General features: G+C 35.6%; 1 protein-coding gene across 1 annotated transcript; it reads right to left on the reverse strand.

Annotated features, from left to right (window-relative positions):
* Positions 1 to 576: 576 nt before the first annotated feature.
* LOC132175000 (uncharacterized) lies at positions 577 to 11,053 on the reverse strand. Its single transcript, XM_059586789.1, has 9 exons — positions 10,173 to 11,053; positions 8,180 to 8,309; positions 5,309 to 5,799; positions 4,585 to 4,665; positions 4,332 to 4,436; positions 3,683 to 3,796; positions 3,521 to 3,604; positions 2,405 to 2,476; positions 577 to 1,190 (listed from the first exon to the last, which is right to left on the reverse strand). Exons 1-9 carry the CDS (start codon positions 10,491 to 10,493, stop codon positions 918 to 920), a joined length of 1,671 nt encoding a protein of 556 aa, XP_059442772.1. The 5' UTR covers positions 10,494 to 11,053; the 3' UTR covers positions 577 to 917.
* Positions 11,054 to 24,725: the final 13,672 nt, after the last annotated feature.

Genomic DNA, 24,725 nt, shown 5'->3' on the forward strand with positions numbered 1-24,725 from the left:
TCCTGTCATTTGTACATGCTCAAATGATTGTTAATAATAATAATAATAATAATAATAATAAAAGTGCTTCTTTCGTGCTCAAATAACACATAATACTTTCGAAAACTAGGTCGAAAAAATTCCAACCCAATTTGCAAAACTTACAAATGGGTCGCTTCCTCTTTATTCTCAATGAGCATCCCCGTCCTGCCCCCAACTTCTACCTATGATTTGGACAGTGGGAACGCCCCTTATGCTTGTCTTATATTACTCGTAAAAACAAATCATATTTTTTGAAAATAGCATTTAGAAAACCTAAATTTAGTTGAAACGATTAAAAAAATGCCTTAGAACAACTAAAAATAAACTGTTCTCTTATATGGACTGTTGTATTTTGTTCTTCTACGTGAAAATTCAGGTTAGTTCATCTATTTTTTACTCTACATATTTGCGAGGCTCAGTTTACTTTTTCAATGCTACAAGCAAGGAGAAGAGGAGAAAATGCCTCCTTTTTTGAAAAATTGTGGGTCATGGATAGACTCATGGGCCATTTTTGGACTTGAACAAGAATTTGCATTCACATGGGGAGGTGGAGTATGTACACATTTGGAATCCCTTTTCTAGTAAGAGTCGAACAAGGTTTTTCAATGTCACTGGTTAGACCTGAGAATTCCAAGTCTTGGCACATTATAGGGAAAAATTTACAGCTCCAACTTGGGCATTTCTCAAATCCATGGACACAAATAAAGTTTTCTAACCAATCTACATTCTTCTTAGCATGCGTGAGGCGGTGTGTCAAGTATTCTAGGCCTTCCTCCCTACCAGAAGTAATGGAATTCCTAGTGATTGCATGTACAAATTCCACCCATCATTTTCACCCTTGATTTCAGCAGTCCCCCCTTGGGATGATGGGCAAGACAACTTTTACCCTCTACTACTCAGCACGACGTTCTTCGATGCCATTGCTTCTTCCCTTTCTTGTGATGCAAGTTGAACGGGCTCCAGCTCTTCCTGCGTTTGGAGCTTTCACAAAAGAAGCCAGAGGCCAGAGCATGCTGAAGCCACAACTCAAATGCTTCTTCGTCTTCGTCCAGCATTTCCGCATCCAAATCCCATGGATATCTGCAGGATTTGGATCGTTGAGTTTTCTCCAGCCCAACCATGTTTACATGGAAGCTGGGACGGTGAGTGTTGGGCCTACAAGCCATTCCCTGCACAACGCAGTTCGAAAGGTAAATACTCAAGATGGAATTGATCATGTACAAAAATGTCAATCATTTTCTCAACCATTTTTTTGCCTAAAGTGAAGCAACACAAACAAACACCATAAGACTTGCAGGTATCTATCAGTTGTTCGCGGGATTAACAATCCCTAGTAGCCCTCATTCTCAGATCGCACTCTACTATGATAGGAAAACTTCATATGCCTATAAAAACATTGCAAGATACTATAGGCCAATGACAACATCCATATTTCCTGCAACTTTAACAAGTTCTCAAGAGTCCTAACCCAAACATAATTTAGTTGTAGAAGACCAATTGTCACTTTTTCCATTTCGTTATTACCTTCTTTCCTAAAACATGATGAACAGACAACAAAAGCCATTAAACTAGCTGCTGCACACTCAGTGGGTACCCATTAAAATAAGCCAGTGACTGCTGAAATATCAAAAACTAAAGCTATTTCACAGCAAGGCTAAAATAAGCCAGTGACTGCTGAAATATCAAAAACTAAAGCTATTTCGCAAGGCTATAGGATAAAAGGATAGTTTTCCTCCAAAGTAGGTTGGAAGAATTTCTTCCAACCCAATCGATTAAACTGACATGTACGTGATTTTCACATGCTCTATTAAAAATGCATGTGAAAATTAAAAATAAGCGTTAGAATAATCATGTACATTTCGAACATATCAGTTTAATATACTGGGTTGGAAGAAATTCCTCCAACCCAGTTTGGGGTTTGTTCAGGATGAAAATAAAAAAAAAAAAAAATCAGAGCAAATCACCTTGGAATTATAAAATTTTGAAGTGCAAGAAAAAAGTTATCCAATACCTAATAAGAAAAAAAAACAGTAACAATCACATTGTTACATTTGCTAGGGCAAGGGCAGTCCACCCAACTGCAGGTGCTTTCATTCCTCCGACAGTAGGACCATATATCATGTCCACAGTAAATAATGCAGAAAGGAGAATCAAAACCAAATTCAATGTGCATAAAAGCTAGTACATCAGCCTCCGCTCTCCTATCTTAGATTGATCCAATAAATAAATTAGCATTTTTTCTTCCTCTGACCTAATTATCCCCTTGTTTTCTCTAATCTAGGCAGGTCAGACAAAGCTCAAGTCAGGTCCCACATCATACTCTAAAACTCAAAACAACTACATGGCCACAGGAATTATAGGTATGAAAATTCAAACCACTGACCTGACAGATAGCCCATTCTGATACATCAAAGATTTTGCTCTCAGCACAGACGAAAGCACGTGGTATTTCCACCTAAAAGACAAGAAACCAAACTTCTAAATGAATACTGCATGCCAATCAAACAAGTAATTTTTTTTTAATAAATAATCACACAAGTATAATTAATTAGGAAACACATCGACAATTATTTGATAATGATTTGATGCAACAAAGCAAACATGCATGGTCATGGTGGTGAACTCAAATAAGCACAAAAATGGGGTTTGTACAATGAACTTTTGAGCAACTTCATCAACATGATATCTAATGGAGACAATGATTTTAACTCCACACCACCCCCTCAATCATTAACTCCACACCACCCCAACTCCCACCCCTCCCCCCCCAACAGTTAAACCAAATATCTACCCCAACCCTACACTATCCCCTTACCACTACTTTAACTCATAAATCTTCCTCAATATATATTTGTTTAGCAACTCCAGCAGCTATTAACAAATTTATTCCAAAAGCAGCATTACTAGGGGATTTCAAAATATAACTTCTGTTCAACACTTCTTATACAAAACTTTTGATCTCTACATATAAGACGTTAAATCACCACTTATCCTAAAAGCTTAAGCTGATAAGAAATAAATTTAATCATTTAATCAATACTTTAACATAAGAAAATTGATAAATTCACATAGAAAAAACTGCTCAATTTATGAGGAAACTGAATGAAATTCAAGGGATAATATGATTATGAGTAACTTCCAAACATATATTTTTACAAGCAATGCAATACAACCATTGACTGCTGCTCGAATGCAGCTACTGTGCTTTCTTTCCTGCCTTGCCAGAAAAACTATTGCTTAGTAGAATTACAACTCATAAAGTTTTCTAGCGCATATGATCTTTAATAGAGCTACAAATGGAATATTAGCTGCAGAAGCCCTACTATGAAAACCTAAATGTCTTAAGTGGTCATTACTTTACACACACACACAAACACATGCCCGCTTGCATGTGTGGGCATGTGTGTGCGTGTAGGATTTCAGATGTGTGATGACAATAGCTTTTTACATTACCCTCGGCACTAGACCTGAACAATATACATATGTACATATTAATTACCTTCTGAGAACACTCAAAGGCCAACGAGCCTCTGTATTCAATCCATCCATCTCCATCCTTGGCTTGATGATACTGACGGCAATCCTGATACCAAAACAAGTCTCACAACTCATGTACACAAAAATGAAGTGCAGAAATTGGCAGATGGCGAGAGAGAGTAACCTGACACCATCTTGCCTTGGCCTTACTCCTATTGGTGCACACCCATATATGTGAATGGCCACATTTGGTGCACTGTATACGCCTCGACTCTTCAGAGCGATAATCAGGATTATCCTGCTCATGGTAGGAGTATGGTTAAGAATTTTCTTTTGATGTTATAACTCAGCATCAGTGATTTAACTCACCCACATGCAAGGACTTAAAAGAAGTACAGCATTTTGCATCAGCTTTCATTAATTAAAGACATGACCAAAGGCAGGTTTCCATTAGCAAAGATAAATCTTACAACTCAGAACAATTTTGCTCCCCATTTGAACTTTTGCCTCATTGGTTTAACAATGAGAGATCAGAGTGCATAATAGATAAGATGGGCGACAGAAAAAGAAACAAAAAATTACATTTACAGATACGTAGCCTAGATAAAGATCGCATACATGTTGTGAATTCATCAAGAAGATAGCACAAAATTTCTGAGAAAACAGTACTATGTTACATATTATACAACATAAGTATCTACGACTTTTCTTTTTCCTGAGTTTTATCATGATTTTTCATCCAAAGTTAAAAGTCACAAGTGGATAAATACTCCCAAAAGTAAATGGAATTCCAAAAAAAAAAAGAAAAAACTAAGCAATACCACATGATTTACCTGATGTGATGCACCATGGGACTTTTGACAAACGCTCCTAGTCCTGGATTCTTCCTTTCTCAACTGCTCATCATAGTCTCTCTTTTTTGTCGAATCACAAAGAACCTAAATATTCATGCCCATTATGAATTGCAAAAGGACCACAACCAAAACCACCCCCGTAAAGCCGTTCAATTCCATCACAGCCATGTATGAAGTAGCAACTAGAAAACATAATAACAAGAGTAAAACAGCACTTATCAATGATGTTTACCTCGTATGCACATTGAAGTTTCTTAAAGGATTCACTGGCTAGTGGACTTCCCATGTTTTTATCAGGATGCACAAGCATGGCCTGCAAAAATTAAATGAAAAAACAACATAAAGAAATACAAAATAAAAGAAAAAGATTAGGTCAAAGTACAGGCAAGGTGGTTTAACTCTAGTGCACATCAAAAGCTAATTAAATCTGTTCAAAAACTAGAATGATACTCCTTTTGGTAATAGGCATATGTTCAAGTACCTTCTTCACCCTAGTGAACATTTCAAAGCTGCTATCACTCAGATTTTTTCTAGAAGGTTAGGTGGTTGAGTCGAAGCAGAGAGTAGACAAACACTGTTTATTTTGACAGAGAGGGTGGAGGGGGGTAGGAGGAGAGAGCAAGGCTGAATCCATCTTTTAGTGGGAGGAAAAAAGGAAGGGAGAGGTGAAGAGAGAGGGAGAGTGAGGGCTTGTTAAGAGAAAAGTGTGAAATTTTACTTCTGTCCCCATTTTAAACCATTTAACTAAGGATATAATAGTAATCTTAATCTTTACACTCACCTTCCTTTCTCTTTTCCTTCCATCCTACTAAACAACATGAGGGAGAGGTGAAATTTTGCCTACGCCTACAATCAAACGTGGCTATGCACTCGGGAGGAGAGAGAGAGAGAGAGAGAGAGAGAGATCCTAATAGGTGCTACAAAAAACAATAAGGCCAAGTGAAAATTTTGCAAACCTTCTTCCGGTATTCCCTTCTCAAAATCGTTGCATCAATCATTTTGTGTCGAGGGAATTCCAATGCTTCATAATGATCTGCACTACTTAATATTCTTTTCATCTCATCAACTGAAGTTGTCTGTTCTTTGACCACCTTGCTAGCAGTAGACTCTTTGTAGTTACTGATGACAGATAAAGTCACAGGTCGCTTAGTGGATGATTTACATGAGTGCAAGTTTTCAGATTCAGAAGTAGGAACAAAGTATTCACTTTCTTCTGAAAAGTCATCCTCCATAACACTTTCTGACGGTTTCTCCTCTTCAAAGTGTGTACTTTCACTCATATTATCACACCATTGGAGTAAAAAATTCAATAAATCACTAGATAAGAATGCAAGGTTTATTGAGAGAAAAACACCATGCCATCCAACTTGAACTTGGACACAGTAACTGCCATATATCACTGCCATTAAGACCACCAACCGCGCATGATTTCGGGAGAATAAATAACCTGCATTTGTATGATAGAGCACTTTCCTTAATATAAATAGAAAAGCTGCAGTTGAGCAGATAGATAAAGGTCAGATTAGATGCATAGTTATTAGTATCTCATGATGCACTATAGTTTTACAGCACAATTCACCTTTTAACCATTTTTTATACACATTTTGTAAGTGTTTCAAATGTAAGGGTATCTGCATGATAAAATACACATGTTTTACAACATGATACGTAATAAATTGGGGGTCTCTCCTATATACTTTCTGTATACTTGGATTGCGCCCCTTTGTGCTTTCTAATAAGATTGAATTTCTTATAAAAAAAATGACATGTAATAACAATAGACGCCTGATACACTCAATATGCTTGATTTACATTATTTCATTTACTTTTTTGTAAAAGTCTTCATATTTTAAAAAAAAAAAAAAAAAATTCTCCAGTAAAACTAAATTGGAGTCTTTCAATGTGTTATTATTAGTTGTACGTGAGGTTGCTAATCTAATATTTTATCAACTATTTGTTTAAAGATGAATGAGAAGTAGAAAATAAGAGAACCTGTGTAAGACTGGTCTGCACATGTCATTATAGCAATAGATAATAAATAAATCCATAAGCCAAAAAAAAAAAAAGAGCAAAAGATTGGAAGTTAGGTGAAACCATTATTCCAAAAAGAAAAGGATGTTATCATCTAAATGAAACACCATTTAACACTAGTCTTGAGAATGCTTGTTTCTTGCACAGAGAATTAAGAAAAATTAAAATATTCTACTAGATTTCCTTTTTAAAAAATTTACATGTAATTGAGAGAGAGAGAGAGAGAATTGTCAGAGAAGATATGAAAGAAAATTGTAAAGATAATAAAAAGGGAAATGCAAAATGCAGTGTGAAATGAGAAATTATATTGAAGACAGTAATGTTTTACTTTATGCTTCATTTTTCAATGTGTATCTTTAATATATATAATCAATAATATGTATTTGCCAAGGAACACAAAATAGGACACAATATGGTATATGATACAAAGATATATATAACTCATTTTTATGATACCATTCACAATTTAACAACTATATCTAGAAACTTCAAATGTAGAAATGAAAAATGAAACCTCAAATGGACAGATGGTTTGTATAATAGATTAAAGGAAAATGTCAAGTGAGTTGTCATGGATCACGTAACGAGAATGAAGCAGACCTTTCCTATTAGAAAAATCCAACATAGAAATGATATCATGCACAACTGTACATAAGCACACTTACAAGTAAATAGCATTTTACCAAGAGCCATATGATACAGACATAAATGAGCAGCATCTGGTAGAAAAAATATAAATGCTTGGAGGGTCTAATGTATTTTTATATAACTTGCCAGTTACCACCTCCTAAACACTGCAAAGTTCCTCTATTTCAAGTAATATGCCATAGAAATTTGTTTCCATCAGAAAAACATCCAGAAGTCACTTTACTTTCTGATGTTCAGACTTCCAAAAAATAAATGGTCAGGATTGTGTCCAATTTGATTTAATAGCGGCATCAAGATTTGTTGAATATGATTTAATAGCAACATCTAGTTTGGTCTGGATTAAAGTTATCAACAACAAAAACTTTTCAATAAAATTGATATTTCAATCTGTAATTAAAATTTTAGCTATTGTCTTTGAGCAACTACAAAAAGGAGCATTTCCATGCTTACAGTAAGCAATCGCATTAACCCATACAAATTACAAACCCTGTATGGTCCATGAGGCATACATGTAATCTACTTTTTGCAGCTCAGACATGAGGGTACCATCTAGAAAGTTTCAGCTCCTAGGACCATCAGGCTTAGGTAGGTGTTAGTGGAAGATAGGCAGCCTAGAGGAAAAGAGCTCAGAAAGCATACTTGGGATGCTTCCTATCCAGTTAATCTTCAGATTTCAAATATATTGCTGAGACTTGTGATTTTGCTTTTTATTAGCATAATATTGGTATATGAAATAGATGGATCCAGCTGGGTTTATGGAAACCTAAATAAAACAGTTATTCCATAATATGTAAACTGTGATTCTACAATCATATTCTTATTGATGGTCACTTATAAGAGAAATTATTAGAAAACAAAAACAACCAAGAAAAAAAAAACACAACGCTTATCGACTTTCAAGTGATGCCAAGAACCAAATCACAAAAGCAAAATTTCTGATACTTTTTGTTTCCGAAGTGCACTTTTGTATAGAAGCCAATAAGTAGATCATCCCACACCTTGTTTTGCAACATCATCAATATAATGGGTAGACCACCCTCATGATCTTCGCAACAGATGATGAGGATGGTGGGGATACAAGATAGTGAAATTAATAAAATTGTTGTACAAATCAATTCAAGTCCATAGCAAAAGAAACCAAACCATACCTCCAACTATAAACAATGTTCCTGTTATCCAAAAGTTCGCATACATCCATAAAAGTAGAATAGCAAATAGCCCCACAATAAAAATTCCCGGAGTGTAGCCCAAGTACTTAATAGCAACTCCAGCAGCACCCTGAAATATCCACCCCAAAAGTGACATTGTTATCAAAATTTCATTTATAAGATCAATTAAGTTGCTGCAACTCAACAAAGTAAATACACAATAATTTTTTTTTTTTTAGGGTTTCTAAATCAAGCCTCAAAGTAACAGCTATCAATATAAACATAGATGCTAAAAGTTCTCATACTAGAAAGGGGGGGAAAGAAAAAAAAAAAGAAAAGCAACCTTATGAAAAAGTGAGAAGGCCAAAAATCTATAGTAAGATTTCCTAAGATAGTATACTCGGACATTTTTTAGCTATTCTTGAAGCTACAACTCGAAAATATTGAACATGAGAAAAAAGTGAGGCTCCAGTTATCATTTACCAATAAAACATTATACATTAACATGAATCACCCGTTCTTAGTGAGATTTACAACTAAAATGCAAAAAAGAATAATAGCGGTGGGGCATGAAACTTTGGTCTCGTAGTGGAAGCTTTTGTTTTTCCGTTCTCTCAAAGATTGGATGGTAGCTTCTAGTTGTTTCTCATTTTCAATTGAAGTTTTATTTTTTTTAAACATCAGATACTAGAACCTTTGTAGGTGTTACACCTCCTGTGTCATGGGTTGTGCCGCTTTTTGATCTTTTTTTCTTGACAAATTACTTGTTTATTTAAAAAATGAGAGATAAAAAGGGTGAAAAGTGAATTGTTTAAAGAATGAAACCAATATAAGGGTGAAAGTCTAATCAATGATAACTTGAGTGGTTGTTTTTATGCAATTCTGGGACATCCCTTATATCCACTAACACCATGAATCTCCAATACTTATCAAAAAAAACCAATGTCACACTACAATATCGACCAACTTTAAGATTGCATCATGTCACAAAACTCGGTCAAACCAAACTAAAAAAGAAGCACAAGCCATAATCAATAATTAGTAACTAGAATAGTAAACCACCCACTGAAATATGTTTCATTGAACCCATAAAGGAATAATAATAATATTGCAGTGGGTTATATTCATGCTTGTAACCTGTTTGGGCTCATATGTTATTGCAAGCATGAATATCACATGCTATAATTAGAGCGATCAATGTTGAATGGGCTCATATATACCTTCATTAAACCCTTAAAGAACATAATATCAACCAAGTGATAAGAAACCAAGTTACAATAATATCTAGGATCGGTTTTTCACTCTTAAAAGAAAATTTTAAAGGTATATTCATTAGACAGAAGGGGAAATTGTTTTTTTCTTCCAAGGAAAAAATCAAATATTTAAAGCTTGCAAGGACTTCATTTTTTGCCGGTGGCTTTGTCAGTTTTGTATAATAAGGAAATAGTAGATGTAGAATATGGGAACAATCTTCACCTTCAAGTGTCAAAAAGGAAACTTGTACGAACTTGTCTAAAGGCCATAATTGGTGAGTCCAAATTTAGAACTGTAAAAAGATATTTGTCGATCTTATTAAAAAAAAAAAATTAGATCTGTAAAATGATTGTACTTGTGAACCACATTGCCACTGATAGGCTTTAGTATATCAACTGATTGTTAACTAAAACTTTAGGTATAAAAATCTTTCTACTAGTAGTAAAGTTATTGAAACTTGTGGATGACTAAAGTTTACTTCTATTTACAACATTACTCACAGGGGAATCAATTCAATGTAGGTCAAAAGACTAAAAACAAAATTAACAAAATGAGTGCTGAGAAATGCAAAAACTCAATATACATCAATGAATCAATAAAAGAATCAAATCCTTTCACGGATATGCTACTTTCTGCATTACCATAACAAGCCATGTTAAAATCAATAAAATCGTCTGCATTTTGATTTTGGTAAAAATATAAATAAGAGGAAGAAAAAAAAAAAAAAAAAGGAGCATACCATACTGAGAAGCACAAAGACTAAGCAAGAGATTGAAGTAAGACTAAGAAAGCAACTCCACATGATGAGCAGCAGCGCCGCTGAACCCAATGTGATCAATGACCGAAACCCCCTTACAAAACAGTCCTTCCATTGCAGCAGCAAGAACCGGAGTAACCTCCCGAGCCTGACTGTCCCGGTGCACACCGTGGGCCAATGCCGCTCCAGAAACGCACCAATCTTGTCTTTGCAACAACCGAGCGCGATTCGCGCGCGCAAGCACGCATCCTTCTGCGACCGCAGGCATTTCCACCCCTGCTTCACCAGCCCTATATCCTCCATCGCTACCACTACACGATATTTCCCCTAGAGAAATCCACAATCATATAATATCCCAGAATCAGGTGCTGAATCTCCCAAGCTCTCCATATCAAAAACAGCCTCAATCTTCCCCCAACCAACCAACCAAACCACTCAAAAAAGAAATCACGGGATGAAGATCCAGCGGCTCCTTTAGAAGCAGTGAATTCGCTCACGTTCTTCCCCCAACGCTAAAGTTTGCTTCATAAATACGTTATCATGAAAGCAATCAACCAAAAAAAAATTGGGTTCTTTGCTGACACTGACAAATGCCTTTTGGTCTATGAAATCCACAAAATCCGAAGCATAAAAAAGGAAATGAAAACCTGGCTCTGGATATCGGAGAGAGAGAGAGAGAGAGAGAGAGAGAAGCACCGACAGGTAAGGTAGGTTTAGCTTTGGCTTTGGGTATGGCGGGGGCGGAACCCTAGCTTTTTCAGCGATTGCTCGTGAAAAAGCGGAAGATTAGTTTTCAAAAAAGTTTCAGAAAGTTGCTGCTACCTTTGTCTATGCGCGGAGAGTAGTCAGAAGACCCAAGTTTTTTTTTTAAAAAAAAAAAATTTTCTGTGTTTCTATTTTCCATTTTAGTATTAAGAGAATAAATTCTGCAAGGAGGGCGATCACGTGGCCGTATATGTGCGACAGTGACCTCCCCCACAAATTTTTTTTTTGTTTTAAGTAAAAAAAGGAATTTTAACACATTCTTAGAATTTCCTTTAAATAATAATTGGTCTAAAAAACTAATATCCACATGCCACCACTGATGAGAATGCGGTTAATCTTAAAAAAATGGCAAAATTATTCTGCAAGGGAGAGGATCTGGTTAGTCTTAAAAGTTGGGTAAAATTGTCCCATATTAATATTGTAACAATATTAATCTCCCAACCTCATATTTACGGTTTTTATTTTAATTGAAATAGATAGGATCTTTTATGATACCATTTATCCATATTATATGACATCTCAATTTTTTATAATACCATTTTCATTAGTTAAAATATCTCTTTAATTATTAGTTAGAGCATTCTTAATAGTGCAGTCATTTTATTGTTTTAGCTAAAATATCTGATAAAAAGGTAAAAAAAAATATCCATCTAATTATGCAAAATGTGTTTATGAACAATGTCACGCCCCCAAGTGAGATGATAATGTAGATGAACGCCTAATTATTTTATTCATTTTGCTCCTTGCTCCTTCTACGATTTGTGATTTCCTTATCGGGCGATTTGCGATTTGCAGGTATTTTTCATGTGATTTTTGTTTGATTTTAAATTTGGGATTAGTGAATTCGTCTGATTTTTTATTTACGATATCATCTTATTTTCTATTTGCATTATTTTCGTTTGTATAAAAAAATTTAAAAATGATTATTTTAATAAAAATAAAAAATAAATTTAAATAAATAATTGGACGCGTATTTTGAAAATGAGTTTGCTAAATTAGAAAAAATAAATAAATAAATAGTTAACCATTTTGCTAGATAATCACTATAAATGCTGTTAGAATTTGACTGGTTTGATGGGACTAAAGATAATGATGTGATTCAATTGGTCTTGATAAAGGGAATATGTCCCGACCACTCCATAATCCACCGAAGTAAGGATGTGGCATTTGATTACATCCTGTCCTTTGTTTGAAAAATATATTGGGTTAAATATTAAATATTTTCATCAAGTTTCGTTGTTTTATTTTTTTATTTTTTTTAGGGTTTGATTTTTATTAGTAGTTTTGATAATAGAGCAAATTAATCCTCCACGTAAAATTCTATTAGTTGACTTAATGAAATTTCGCGTAAACCAATCAAATGTTGACACATAGCACTTACTTAAATTTTTTTAAATAGAAAAAAATGTATTTTTTAAAAAAATAAAGAAAAAAAAAATTAGAGGTGGCTCGTGGCCAAGCCACCCCAATCTGGCCGGATGGGGGTGGTTTTGGCCACCCCCTTGGCTCCTAGGGGGTGGCCCCATGGAGCCTAAGTAGTGGCCGAAACCACCCCTAAGGGCCCCAACCACCATTGGGGATGGTTAAAACCACTCCCATCCACCATTGGAGGTGGTTTAGGTTCCATGGGGGTAGCCGAGCCACCCCCAAATGGCCGAGCACCCTCAATTTTTTTTTTCTTTTTTTTTTAAATTTTTTTTTAATTAAAAAAAAATTAAGTAGGTGCCACGTGTCAACATTTGATTGGTCCACGCGGACTTCTATTAAGTCAAATAGACAGAAGAACTAATTTGGCCTATTATCAAAACCATAAGGACCTCCTGTAATAAAAATCAAATCATATAAAGAAAAAAATAAAGCAATAAAACTCCATGGGATATTTAGTATTTAACCCATTATATATATATATATATATATATATATATATATATATATATAATGGGTCTGACAGCCAAATTTCATCAACTAAAATTTGATTGTATAGAGTAAAATGTTTTTTTGACATATCTTAAGAATTTTTAAGTTCATTTTGATACCACAAATAGCTAATTATAAATTAAGTAAACTAAATGGATTAATTTTATAATTGTTTTTTTAAAATAATAATAACATCCAAGTGCCACACCATCATCAATACAATTTTCCAGCCAAAGATTGGCTAAAGGTAGTAAATAAATATAGGGAATTGTTTGATGAAAATATTTAGTTGTGAGATGTGGAATTTTAATATATCCCCATAAATACTAAATAGTGAGGTTTTTGCTTTAAAGCCGTCGGAATGCATTAACAAAGAGGAAGAGAAGTTTGGTTGTGGCGAGCTTTTCTCTTTTACTGTTGTGTGGACCAACAATGATGCAGTGGGGCCCACCACCGGCAATGCCTTTTTATCCTTTTATTGTTCGCTGTCTTCAAGTTGGAAGAGCTGGCTGCCCAGTGCCCACTTGGCATCCTTCCATTATTGGTAGTAGGTTGAAACTTGTGCATTTTCTGGGATTCTTTTTTTAAAAAAAATAATAATAATAATAATTTCCTTTTTGTAATTCAAATATTAAAATATATAGAATTACCTAACATAATAACTACTTTTGATCAGATTTTGTTAACAATTGATCAATATCAACTGCAATAATATTTTATGTTGTTTATATTTCAACATTCATCGCTACTAATTTCATGGCGGTGGTAGCAAGGCAATATGGGCCACGACGGAACGCCTGATTCATGAAAATGCAGTTAGCTCTCCTTTCGCAGTAGTTAGATGTGCTTCTGAATCATTGGAGTCTCATCAACGAGCTATTTCTCGAAAAGAAGGGGTGGTAGAAAAGGAAAAGCTGAAGGACATCCGGTTGGAAGCCCCTAAGAACAACTTTATCAAAGTAAATTGGAATGCGACTATGAATAAAAATAGAAGAAAGATGGGTATTTCTCAACACCCTCCTTCACGTGCAGGTCGATATTTTTTCGGGTTCTTATCACGGAGTAAATAGTGTGGGTCTCCATTTGTCTTGTGGTAAGCTTTGATACCATGAAAAAATTTGTGAGCATAACTCATTTTATAAAATCTATTCTATAAGAGAGGGTTGTCCATTTCTTATAAACATGCTTAAGATCTTGTCCACACGCAATGTGGGACTATTTCTCAACAAGTGTTATAATAAAAAATAGTATAGGAGAGGTGTTGGCAACATTGTCAATACCAAAAGATTACATCATTGAACTTGATATTGTGGAGGCCACGGCACATTGAAGACTGTAAATCTTTGTCGTGAATTGGGTTTTTATAAGGTGATATTGGAAGGTGACACTCTCTAAGTAGCATAGGCACTGAAAAAAGAAGGCAGAAGTTGGAGCTGATACGAACATCTTATTGAGGAAGCTCGAATGACGAACTTAAATGGCTTGCATAAATGGAAGGTTAATCACATTAGGCGACATCTTAATAGTGTAGTCCACTGGATTTGGATCCCCTTATATTTTATAATATATGAAATTCTCATATTCTAAAATCTGAGCCTTCCATTTCATCTAACGGTTTAAACAACTGTAGAAATTTGTGTTACTAAAGCAAGTAGATTTAACAAATTGAAAACTAAAATTAATTGTCTTAGCAACACAAAAACTTCTATATTTATTTAGACCGTTAGGTAAAATGGATGACTCAAATTTTAAAATATGAAAATCTCATATTTTAAAAAATACGAGGGGATCTCAATTCGTGGCCCACTACCTAACAAATGAAGCGTTATCAATGAATAAAGAACAACGTCTTATGAGAAAAAATTTCAATGTATTTTTAAAATTATTGATGCAGAGTGTTGTGCTTAAAATGAATTTTCTAATACATTTGCTTGATTTCTCTATTTTAATTAAAAAAAAAAAATGCAATGGATGACAATTCCACATTTTGTGTCAAAACGTCCAGACATAATAAATGTCTTAATTATAGGAAGTGTGATGGTGATAAAAAATAAAAAATTTAAATTTAAATTTTTTAAAAAAATTGTTTATGGTTGACCAAAAAATAACAAGAAATAAAAAAATGTTTGTACTAACAATGTAGCCTAACCATGTGGCAATTTTTTTTTGTGAGATAACGATGGGAATTTTCTCTAAACTTTTTTATGACAAAAAGTAGAATTAAATATCAATGGTTGCATTATTTATATCAGACCTTAGGATAAGATAATTATAATATGGTTCCGTATTGGGAAGTGATATTGATATCCTAATTAATTATAATGGTCAAATAATAGTTAGATGCATTGTAACGACCAAAACTAATTGTTAGTGAAAGATATATTAATTGATACCAACATTTATTCATTCATTAAAGCTATGGTAGTTTGACACTTCTATGATAGTTTATTATATGGAATTTATTTTGTGACCCAGGTGTTCGTGACTTGTAATGAGTAAACACCTACTGCAATTAATTTTTAACTTTATTACTCTACTTTTTTTTTTTTTTTTGAAAAATATTTAGAAAATAAGAAATTAAGAGAACAGCTTGAAAAAAGAATTTAACTAATAATAATAATAAATCTAACATGTGTTTTATGATAGAATAAGAGTTGATGTACACATAGTACACACTATTTTGTGATGCCATTTATTGAGGCCTGCTCAAGCCCAGCTAAACCCATTTAGCCTTTAGCCCTCAAAAGCCCATTTGTCCTAGGGCTGGGCTGTGCTCATCTGCCAAATATGACCTATGTCGATGGGGTAGCCTCCTTTTTCAAGAGAATTGTTAATCAATTGTAGTGATTCAAATAATTAACTAAGCTTGAATAGCTTAGTTAGAGGGTTAATTTAGGTTTTGGATCACTAGGGATAGTTGAAAATGGCTTTTTGGAGATTTCAAACTTTCTGACCATACGTACGCCCCAATAGTATCATACGTACGCTCTTGTTTTTAGTACGGACGTACGAGAGGGACCACCATACTTACGCGTGCAAATAGTACATGGACGTACGTAGGGGGACCACAATACATACACTGCTTTTTGGATAACTCCTAGATAATACTTGTACATATGATACAACATTTGGACCGGTGAGTAAACAGTACCAGAATTACGCTCCTATAGTACCGAACGTACGTTACTTTTTAGAATCACTTGTAGTGACCTCACCTTTTTCTCACCTATAAATACCCCTACCCCTCGCCCTCTCATACCCATTTTATGCCCCCAGGCACTCTGAAACCCCTTGTGTGAGTTAGTGTGGTTTGTGGAGAAGAAGAAGAAGGGATTCCTTGGAGGTTTTGGCTTCGTGGAGGTAACCATTTAAGCCCTACTTGTTTCTTAAAGTCGTTATGCTCTTTTAATGTTTTCTACCCTAACTAAGTTGTTGGTTTGAGTTTTTAGCTAGGGTGTGCCTTTTGACCTTTGTTTAAGTTGGGTTAGCATTGCGTTATGATCAACGTATTTTCTTATGCATGGAGGCCTTATTTTGAGATATGAGATCTTACAAACCTGTTTAAATAGATTTAGAATGAGTTTGGGAGGATAGGAGGACGCTTGGACAAATGAGATTCTACCTGAAACTCTCTGAGCAGACGTACGACGTCTAGCACTGACGTAGAAACGTACGGCCAAAAACGTTTCAAGGAACGCCATTTTGACTAGTTGTCCGATAACCTCTATTTTCATGTTCTAGGTTCGTTTTAGTTAGACTTAGGTCTAATAGAAGGTTTTCCATAGATTTGGAGGACCCGGGACATTTGGAGGAATACTCAAAGACTTTATTGGACCTAGGTGAGTTTTAACTCATATAATGCTCACCATTTATTTTCCCGCAATGCACGATTATTTTTGTGTACCAAAACATGCATATTTACAACTCTCACGATATACTCCTTGTTGCATATGAGCTCTAGCATTTTTTGAAAATAATCGACTTAACAAGATAATGACCTTGAAACTTGTAAAAGCATGCATGTAAAATACGAACAAGATTAATTGCATCGTATGACATAGTACACCGATACGTGCGGGATAACGGCCATGGGTTTACTATACATGTTAACTTTATAGTCAAATGTGTGTGTGACATATGGGTAGGGCTGTTAAGTGAGCGAAGCGTCTCGCGAGCAAGCTCGGGCTCGGGTCGCATAAGCTCGGCTCGTGCTCGACTCGAATATTAAATGAAGCACTTCATGAACACAAATCCTGGCTCGAATATTAAACGAAGCAAGCTCGGCTCGACTCGGCTAAGCTCGTGAACAGCTCGTATAAGCTCGTGTATATATATAAACTAAGTAATACATAATTAATTATAAATCTCATAATTATTAAAACCTTAAAATTGCATTTATATTTAAGCGTTAGAGAATGAAAAATTTTAGACCCTTCGTGATCAAAGAGAGAGGGAGAGCAATCATTAAAAAGACCTTGATTCAATTAGAGCAGACCCAAAAGAAAGGAAGAAGAATTAAGCAGAAACTACTAAGGGAGATTGCGAAAGGCATAAACTATTGAATAATCAAATAGACCCAAATACTATCACTACCTGTCTGGTGGGCGAGAGTGAGAGAGTTGGAAATGAGAGTTCAGGTGGAAGATCCGTTGTGACTGGTAAGGGGGATTGAGAGAGAGAGACGTTAAAAAAATATTTTTTGTAGGGGGCGTTGTCTGAATGCAATCTGTTAACTTGTCTCGCATTGTTAAGAAAACATCAATCTTTAAGTTTGCTTATCTATAAAAGGATGTATATCCTCTCTCTTTGAAACCAAATGCCTTGCTGTATTGACTCAGGCTCCATACTCGACTAGCCAGGCTAAGCAAATACTCATATGCAAACTAACTTCTTAAGCCGTTTAAGAGTACTTGAAGTTAAAAAAAAAAATTTAAAAACAAAAACATTAAATATAAGAGCCAGCTCACGAGCTGGCTCGGCTCGACTTATTATTAGCTCGAGCTCGATTATTTTGACTCGCCCTTGAGCTCGACTCGAGCTCGAGCTCGAGTAAAATTTAAACGAGCCAAGCTTGAACAATGGAAGCTCGCTCAAGCTCAGCTCGTTTACACCCCTACATATGGGCCTTGGATTCAATGGTTATTTCGTGACTGGTACAGCCTTAACGGGCGGTCACTACAAGATGGACATAATTAGTAGTGTGGGCCACCCGAGGTCGGACTCGGTCGGGCTACTAGTGTTATGGACGATAGAGTACAATGGTTGAGGCACCGGCATTGTATTACAAGTCCTTCAGGATAGGGCCAACCCTGCTAACAAGGGGTAATATCTCGGGTAGACCATACTGTTGAACTATCACTATTATTCATGATTATAAGCATGTACTCTATTTATATTGCATCTATGGATAACTGTCATGATCAAGCTGTTGCATTCTTCACCAAATGGAGTTCATCACAAATAATAATATGGGTATTATGTGCATTAATTTTCACTAAGTCTTTGGACTTACCCTCTTCGTTTTTTTTTCCTCATCCATTATGCATAATTGCGCGGTTAGCTAGCATAGAAGATGCCTATGGACCAAACTTGTGTGATAGCTCAGGATTTGATTAGAGTTATTTTTGAGGGCATGGACCCAGTGTGGTTGAAGACTATGTGGGATGATGGAGGAACCATGCGGGTAGACATGATCGAGATTCTTGTCTCCCTGGCATTGCTTAAGATTAAGAATTAATCTGTTTAGTTGCTTTATTTCCAAACAATGATTATCTTTTGGGTTGTAGCCTGTATTTTGATGATTGGTCTTTGACCTGTACATTTGATGGTCTATTTATGCTATGAGGTTTATCTTTACTCTGGTGATTTTATTTGTCATATCTAGTTATTTTTTTATGTTCCTATAGTTTAAAGTTTTCCGCTGAATTATATCGTTTAGAAGAGGTTAAGATTCTTATGTCTTGTCCCGCGAGGGATAGGGCTTGTAGACGAACCGTTGGGTCAATTACCAGTTAATTGATTTTTCCATCGGGTCGTTACAATTGGTATCAAAGCCTTATGCTCTGAAAAAAAAATATAGGATAAGAGGAAAAGAAAGCCTAGGCAATGATCACGCCAAAGTATAAGTTAGATAGTTGTTAGGACTTAGTTTCTAGGATGGTTGCTTGGTTCTAATTGAGTCGGTTCTAACTTTGCTTTTTGATGTAGAGGATGCCGCCCCAACAATCAGACCAAACATGATAGAGATCGGGAACCCTAAAGACGATGTTTGATAAGTGCTAAAATATTCATATTTAGCCCCTTAATGTACATTTGTTAATTTCTTAGTCTTGTTATTTTGTGCTATTTTATTTCCTTTTGGTGTTTTCTGTATTTTTGTAGGTCATGGAAGAAAATGAAGCATTTTTGGAAAGTTTGAACATAAAAGGCAAATTTGGGAAAAGGCTGGAACATGCGATCGAGCGCACAAGACCAAGGCTCGAATGCATCAGCACTCGAGCTCCCAAGCCAAGGTGCGAGCGCAGCATGTGCCCGCACGCACAAGAAGAAGACTCGAATGCATCTACGATCGAGCGCAACATACATGAGATTGAGCGCATGCTTGCACTCGAGCGCACAAACCTGGGATAGAGCACACTCATGCGCTGCAGCAAAAAGACATGCGGCCAGCCTCCTTTTCCACATTAAATTAGGTTTTCCAAATCCTAGTTGGACTAGGATTTAAACCTCTGATTTTACTGGGTTTCTAAGGCTTTTAGGGTTTTCCTAAAGCCTATAAATAGACCTCTAAGCCTCATAGAAACACACACCATTCCAGAGACAATTTCAGAGAGGAGAATTTGGAGGCTAAGTCGTTTTGGGTTCTTTCTTTTTCCTTTATTTAAACTATGTGTAACAAACTCTTTAGTTAGGGGCTAGATTGAAGCCCTACTCATGCCTTTTTAGGATTTCAATTTTGGCGCCTTTGTTACAATCATATTTTGGTTAAATTGATTGTTTTCTGGTTAATTGAATTCCTCATATGAATGTGCCTGATCAATATATGCATATGGTATGAATTCGTTACTTAAGTCAATTTGGATGACTGAGTCTTGGGCTTAATAGAGTGACAAGGAGTCTCGTCATTGGGGTTTTTGGAGTAATCAACATGGAAAACCGGGAGTAGACACCCATGCCCTAGGATTCATGTGTTTGTTGATTTCCATAGATGTATGCTTTCTTAAAGAACAGCTTAGTTGACACCTATGCTAAATCCTTTAAGAAAGAAAATAATTAGAGTAGATGTCATGCCTAATTCGTTGCTTAGGGAGATCCATAGCTTAAGGAGTATACACCCATGCCCTTAGGTTGACAAGCATTAAGTATACCGGTATGATTGGCGCATTGGAATATTCATATCTTAATTAGTTTGATTAGTCGTGGATGTCAAAACCCTAACACTTTCATTAATTTTTATTTCTTTTCATTATATCAATTTCGTGATAATCTTGATATTTAATTTAAAACATCAATTTTAAACAAAATCAACAATTCTCGTGGAAATGATCTCGTACTTGCACCCTATACTATCGTTTTGATCTTGTGCACTTGCGAGTGAAACATACCAAATATTTGCCTATTAATTTAAGTGGGTATTTGGCACAACAAGTTTTTGGCGTCGTGGTCGGGGACTGTTTAATTTTGTTAAGATTTTTTTCCCTAGTTTATTTTTTTTTTCATTTTAATTTTTAATTTTTCTATTTTCTGTTTTTCCGCAAGTCCTGTGCTGCCTACGGAGGTGCGCTTGAGCGCCCATTCCAGGGAGATCGAGCGCACCCATGCGATCGACCGCACATCCGGACAGCAGCACTGAAACTGTTTTAATTACGGATCTAATTATTTTCTTTTCATGCAAGGTCATTCGAGTTTGCATCTTCGTTAGTTTTTATTTTCCTTTTGATCTTAACTTCTTTCTATTTTTATTTTTATTTTTGTCTTCACACATGTGGGGAAACATTCCAACACCTCATGGACCATGTTCATATTGCCATAATCATTATCACCATGTTAGAGATTATCCCTCAACAAGACAATTTTTTAACTATTCTTATGGGTATATGAACACATCGTTATCTAAATTGGGGAACGATGACTATTTTGATACCTATAACTCGGCATGGAACCAATAGTCTAATCTCCAATGGCACGCTCACGCTCATAAAGATCATGCTCCAAAATTTCATGAACTGCACCATCAATCTTATCCGCAGTTCTATGGTCTATCATATTCTTGTCTTAGCCACAGTAAGGCCAATATGCAACTGCTGCAATACATTGCCAAGATAGAAGCTTATGAAGAGGAGCCATCTTCCATCGATTGGCCTCAACAATACCAAGAAGAGCCACCTCCTCCAACAAGTTATGACTTTTCAGCTCTTCTCAACGAATTTAAAAGCCACGCAGAGGAAAGTAAGCGACTGATGCAATCCATCTGCAAGATAGACGATACTCTCAATAGAAAAGAAGAAGAGTGTCAAAGTCAGTCGGTGGCCAATCCTAATGGATACTACATGGAGGATGAGAGTATTTGCTATCATGAGCAAGCTATCATCACACTGAAGAGTGAAGAAGTGATTGAAAATCAAGTGGAAGAGAAGAAGGAGAAGCAAATTGAGGCTCCACAAGATCAATATCGAGAAAAAGAATAGAGCACTAAGGCTTCTTCAACATCAGCTCCTATTCCCGAAGTACCAAGAGGCCATGAGAGAAGTCTGTTGGGGCTATGTGATAAGCAAAAGGAGACCATTGAGGTAGAAAAACCTCTTGAGTATTCTTCCCATGCTATTCCAGTTCATGATTCCATTCTGGAAGAGAAGCTTTTGAAGAATACTCAGAATGATCTGCCCCGATCTAGAGACATTTGGAATCACCCTGAAGTAGGAAAAATTCATTCTCGTTGGTACAAGAGAAAAAAAGATTGGTGCTTCAAGTTTAAAAGGAGAATCACAGTCTGGCTGAAGATGTTAAACTTAAAGCTTATGGGAGGCACCTCAAAGCATATCCTTTTTATTTCTTGTTTGTTTTCATTTCTTTTCTGTTGTTTAATTTTTAGTTTCTTTTTGTTTTCCGTTGTTATTTTAGTGTTTTATTTTTCAGGAACAAGTGTGCTTGTGTTCAAGTTTGGGGGTGTGCTGTGAGTGATGAGTGTCAAATATTGTATATTTGGGCCCCTTAACTTATGTTTGTTAAGCTCTTAGCTGTGTTAATTTATGATGTTTTTGGTTGGTTTTGGTGTTTTAGTGATTTGCAGGTTGTTAAGAGAGAAATGCAGCTTTAAGGTGATATTTGCAACTCATTCCATTAATTGTGGGGCTTAAGACACTTCATGGAGCATTGACAGCAAATTGGGATCGAGAAATGATTCGCACTCGACGAGTCCCACTAAAAAAGCCATATCTAGAGTTGTATAGCTCGGATTGAGGCGATCTTTGTGTCATTGGAAAGCTAACTCAAAGATATACAAATTTATATTTCACAAGAGTAGGCTAATTCTGGATGGAAGTGTGCTCGAGCGCACTCGCGCCCTACGCAGCAGAAGACATGTCACACGAGTGCAATCGAGCGCACTCGGCTGACCTGGCAGCGCTGAAACCCTAAAATTAGCTTATAAATATCATTCTTTTCCATTGTAAACGTACGGAGACGCGCCGGGGGCTCTGTTCTTGGTCGTTTTTCGTGTTTTCTGGGTTTTTGTAGCTTGGAATTCGAATTCTTTTGTAAGTTTTTAATTTTAATGAAGAAATTTAGTTTCTTTATGATTTCTTTTGTCATGAGAGGCTAAATCTTCAACTAAGGTTGAAGATGAAGCCTCGCCATTGATTAGTTTTATATTTTTATGTTTTGTTCGTACAAATCCGTCGTTTAATGTAATGTATGTTCGTTTCAATTCAATTGTGTGACAAAATTGTGATTGATTGTTGTTTATAAATCGTGAAAACGTTGGATATTCGTTGTGTTTCATCCAACAGATACATCGAATGATTTGATTGAGACTTATATCCATTGTGATTTACGGATACAGTAGATGATTTGATCTCAATTGGATATTCGTTGTGATTTGTAATAGAGACGGATCATCGAATGATTCAATTGGATTATAAAAAAAACAATAGAATATATATATAGGGTTTAATTATTTGTCGGATGCATGAATGAAAACATGAGAATTTGATGTACAAATTTAATTGTACTCGCAAGCGCATGAGTCTTGTGCAATATAGCGTGTGTGCAAGTGCAAGGTCGATCTATAGGGCATTGTGCCATGAAAACTAATTCTTATCTAAACTAATCATATTTTAACCTAGTTCCGAAGTTTGTCGTGCATTTGAAATTGAAAACAAAAACTAAAACAAAATAAAATAATTAAACGATAAAAAGGGCACTAAGGTTTTCAGAATCCACCTCACTAAATTAAAGCATACATTCTCATGTGTTTGTTCATACATCCGACAAACAATTAAAACCTATGCATGTTCTATTGTTCTTATTGAAAGATTCAATGAATCTATCCATTTTATAAATGACAATGCATATCTAATTTAGTTCAAAAGATCCAATGTATCCATACTTTGCACAAAAGACAATAGATATCCAAAGTAAATCAAAAGATGCAAAGTATCCGTCGGATGAAAGACAATGAATATCCAACTTCGGCACAATCAAACACAATTTTGTCACATAATTGAATTGAAACGAACATACATTACATTAAAGTCAGATTTGTACGAACAAAACATAAAAATATAAAACTAATCAATGGCGAGGCTTCATCTTCAACCTTAGTTGAAGATTTAGCCTCTCATGACAAAAGAAATCATAAAGAAACTAAATTACTTCATTAAAATTAAAAACTCACAAAAGAATTCGAGTTCCAAGCTACAAAAACCCAGAAAACACGAAATACAACCAAGAACGGCAACATGCATAAACTGAAAATTTATAAATTAAGATACAATCAAACCATTGTACCTGGATAGGGTTACATTAATACCACATAAAGGGTTTTAGCCGCTCATGACTTTACTATGCCTCCAATAATTATTTGCTGAATTTTTCCTCTAGGTAGCCATGTGTCTTTCTTCAATGTTTAAAGGCCTATTTATAGGGATTAGGAGAACTCTAGAAGCCTTAGAAACCCATGAAAATCATAGGCTAGTTGTAACGCCCCCAAAATTAGCCTTGGCTAATCTGGCTGGGTTACTGGCAATTATCCCAATTTAACCAACTTGTGGCTAAATGAGGAATCGCCGATCTAAGCATTATCAAAGTTAATGGATAGAAAGGTGAAATAAAATCTGAGAAACTATTAAATCATTAAATGGATAAGTATATTCCTCAAAATTAAAGACATGGAGCAACTAATAATGATGCTAAACAAACCTGATAACAACATAAAGAATCTAAAGCAAGGTCCGTAGTGGCAGCCGTGCCACTCTTGGGTTCTAGAGACGGATTTTCTATAAGGGTAATAACAGCGTAAGTCTAACGACTTATTACGTAAACCTTACAATTAGGTATGACATGAATCCATTTAAGCAGAAATAAACATGTAGTTTTAATAAACATTTAAAAGAGATGTTGTCTCTGTTAATATACCATAAAAGTATTGTTTGGTTAATAAAAGAGTGGTGTACTCCCGGCGGCAATCGCCTAAGTTTTTTAATGCATGAAAAACTAATGCTTTATAGGTCACAACTCTCATGTATGGTCTACTTGAGATATTACCCATTCTCAGCATGGTTGGCGCTGTCCCGAGGGACCTATAATACAATGCTGCTGCCCCGACCATCGTACGCTACCGTCCATCCCATTAGT

The sequence above is a fragment of the Corylus avellana genome, chromosome ca3 (assembly GCF_901000735.1).
Source record: "Corylus avellana chromosome ca3, CavTom2PMs-1.0".
Classification (NCBI taxonomy): Eukaryota; Viridiplantae; Streptophyta; class Magnoliopsida; order Fagales; family Betulaceae; genus Corylus; species Corylus avellana.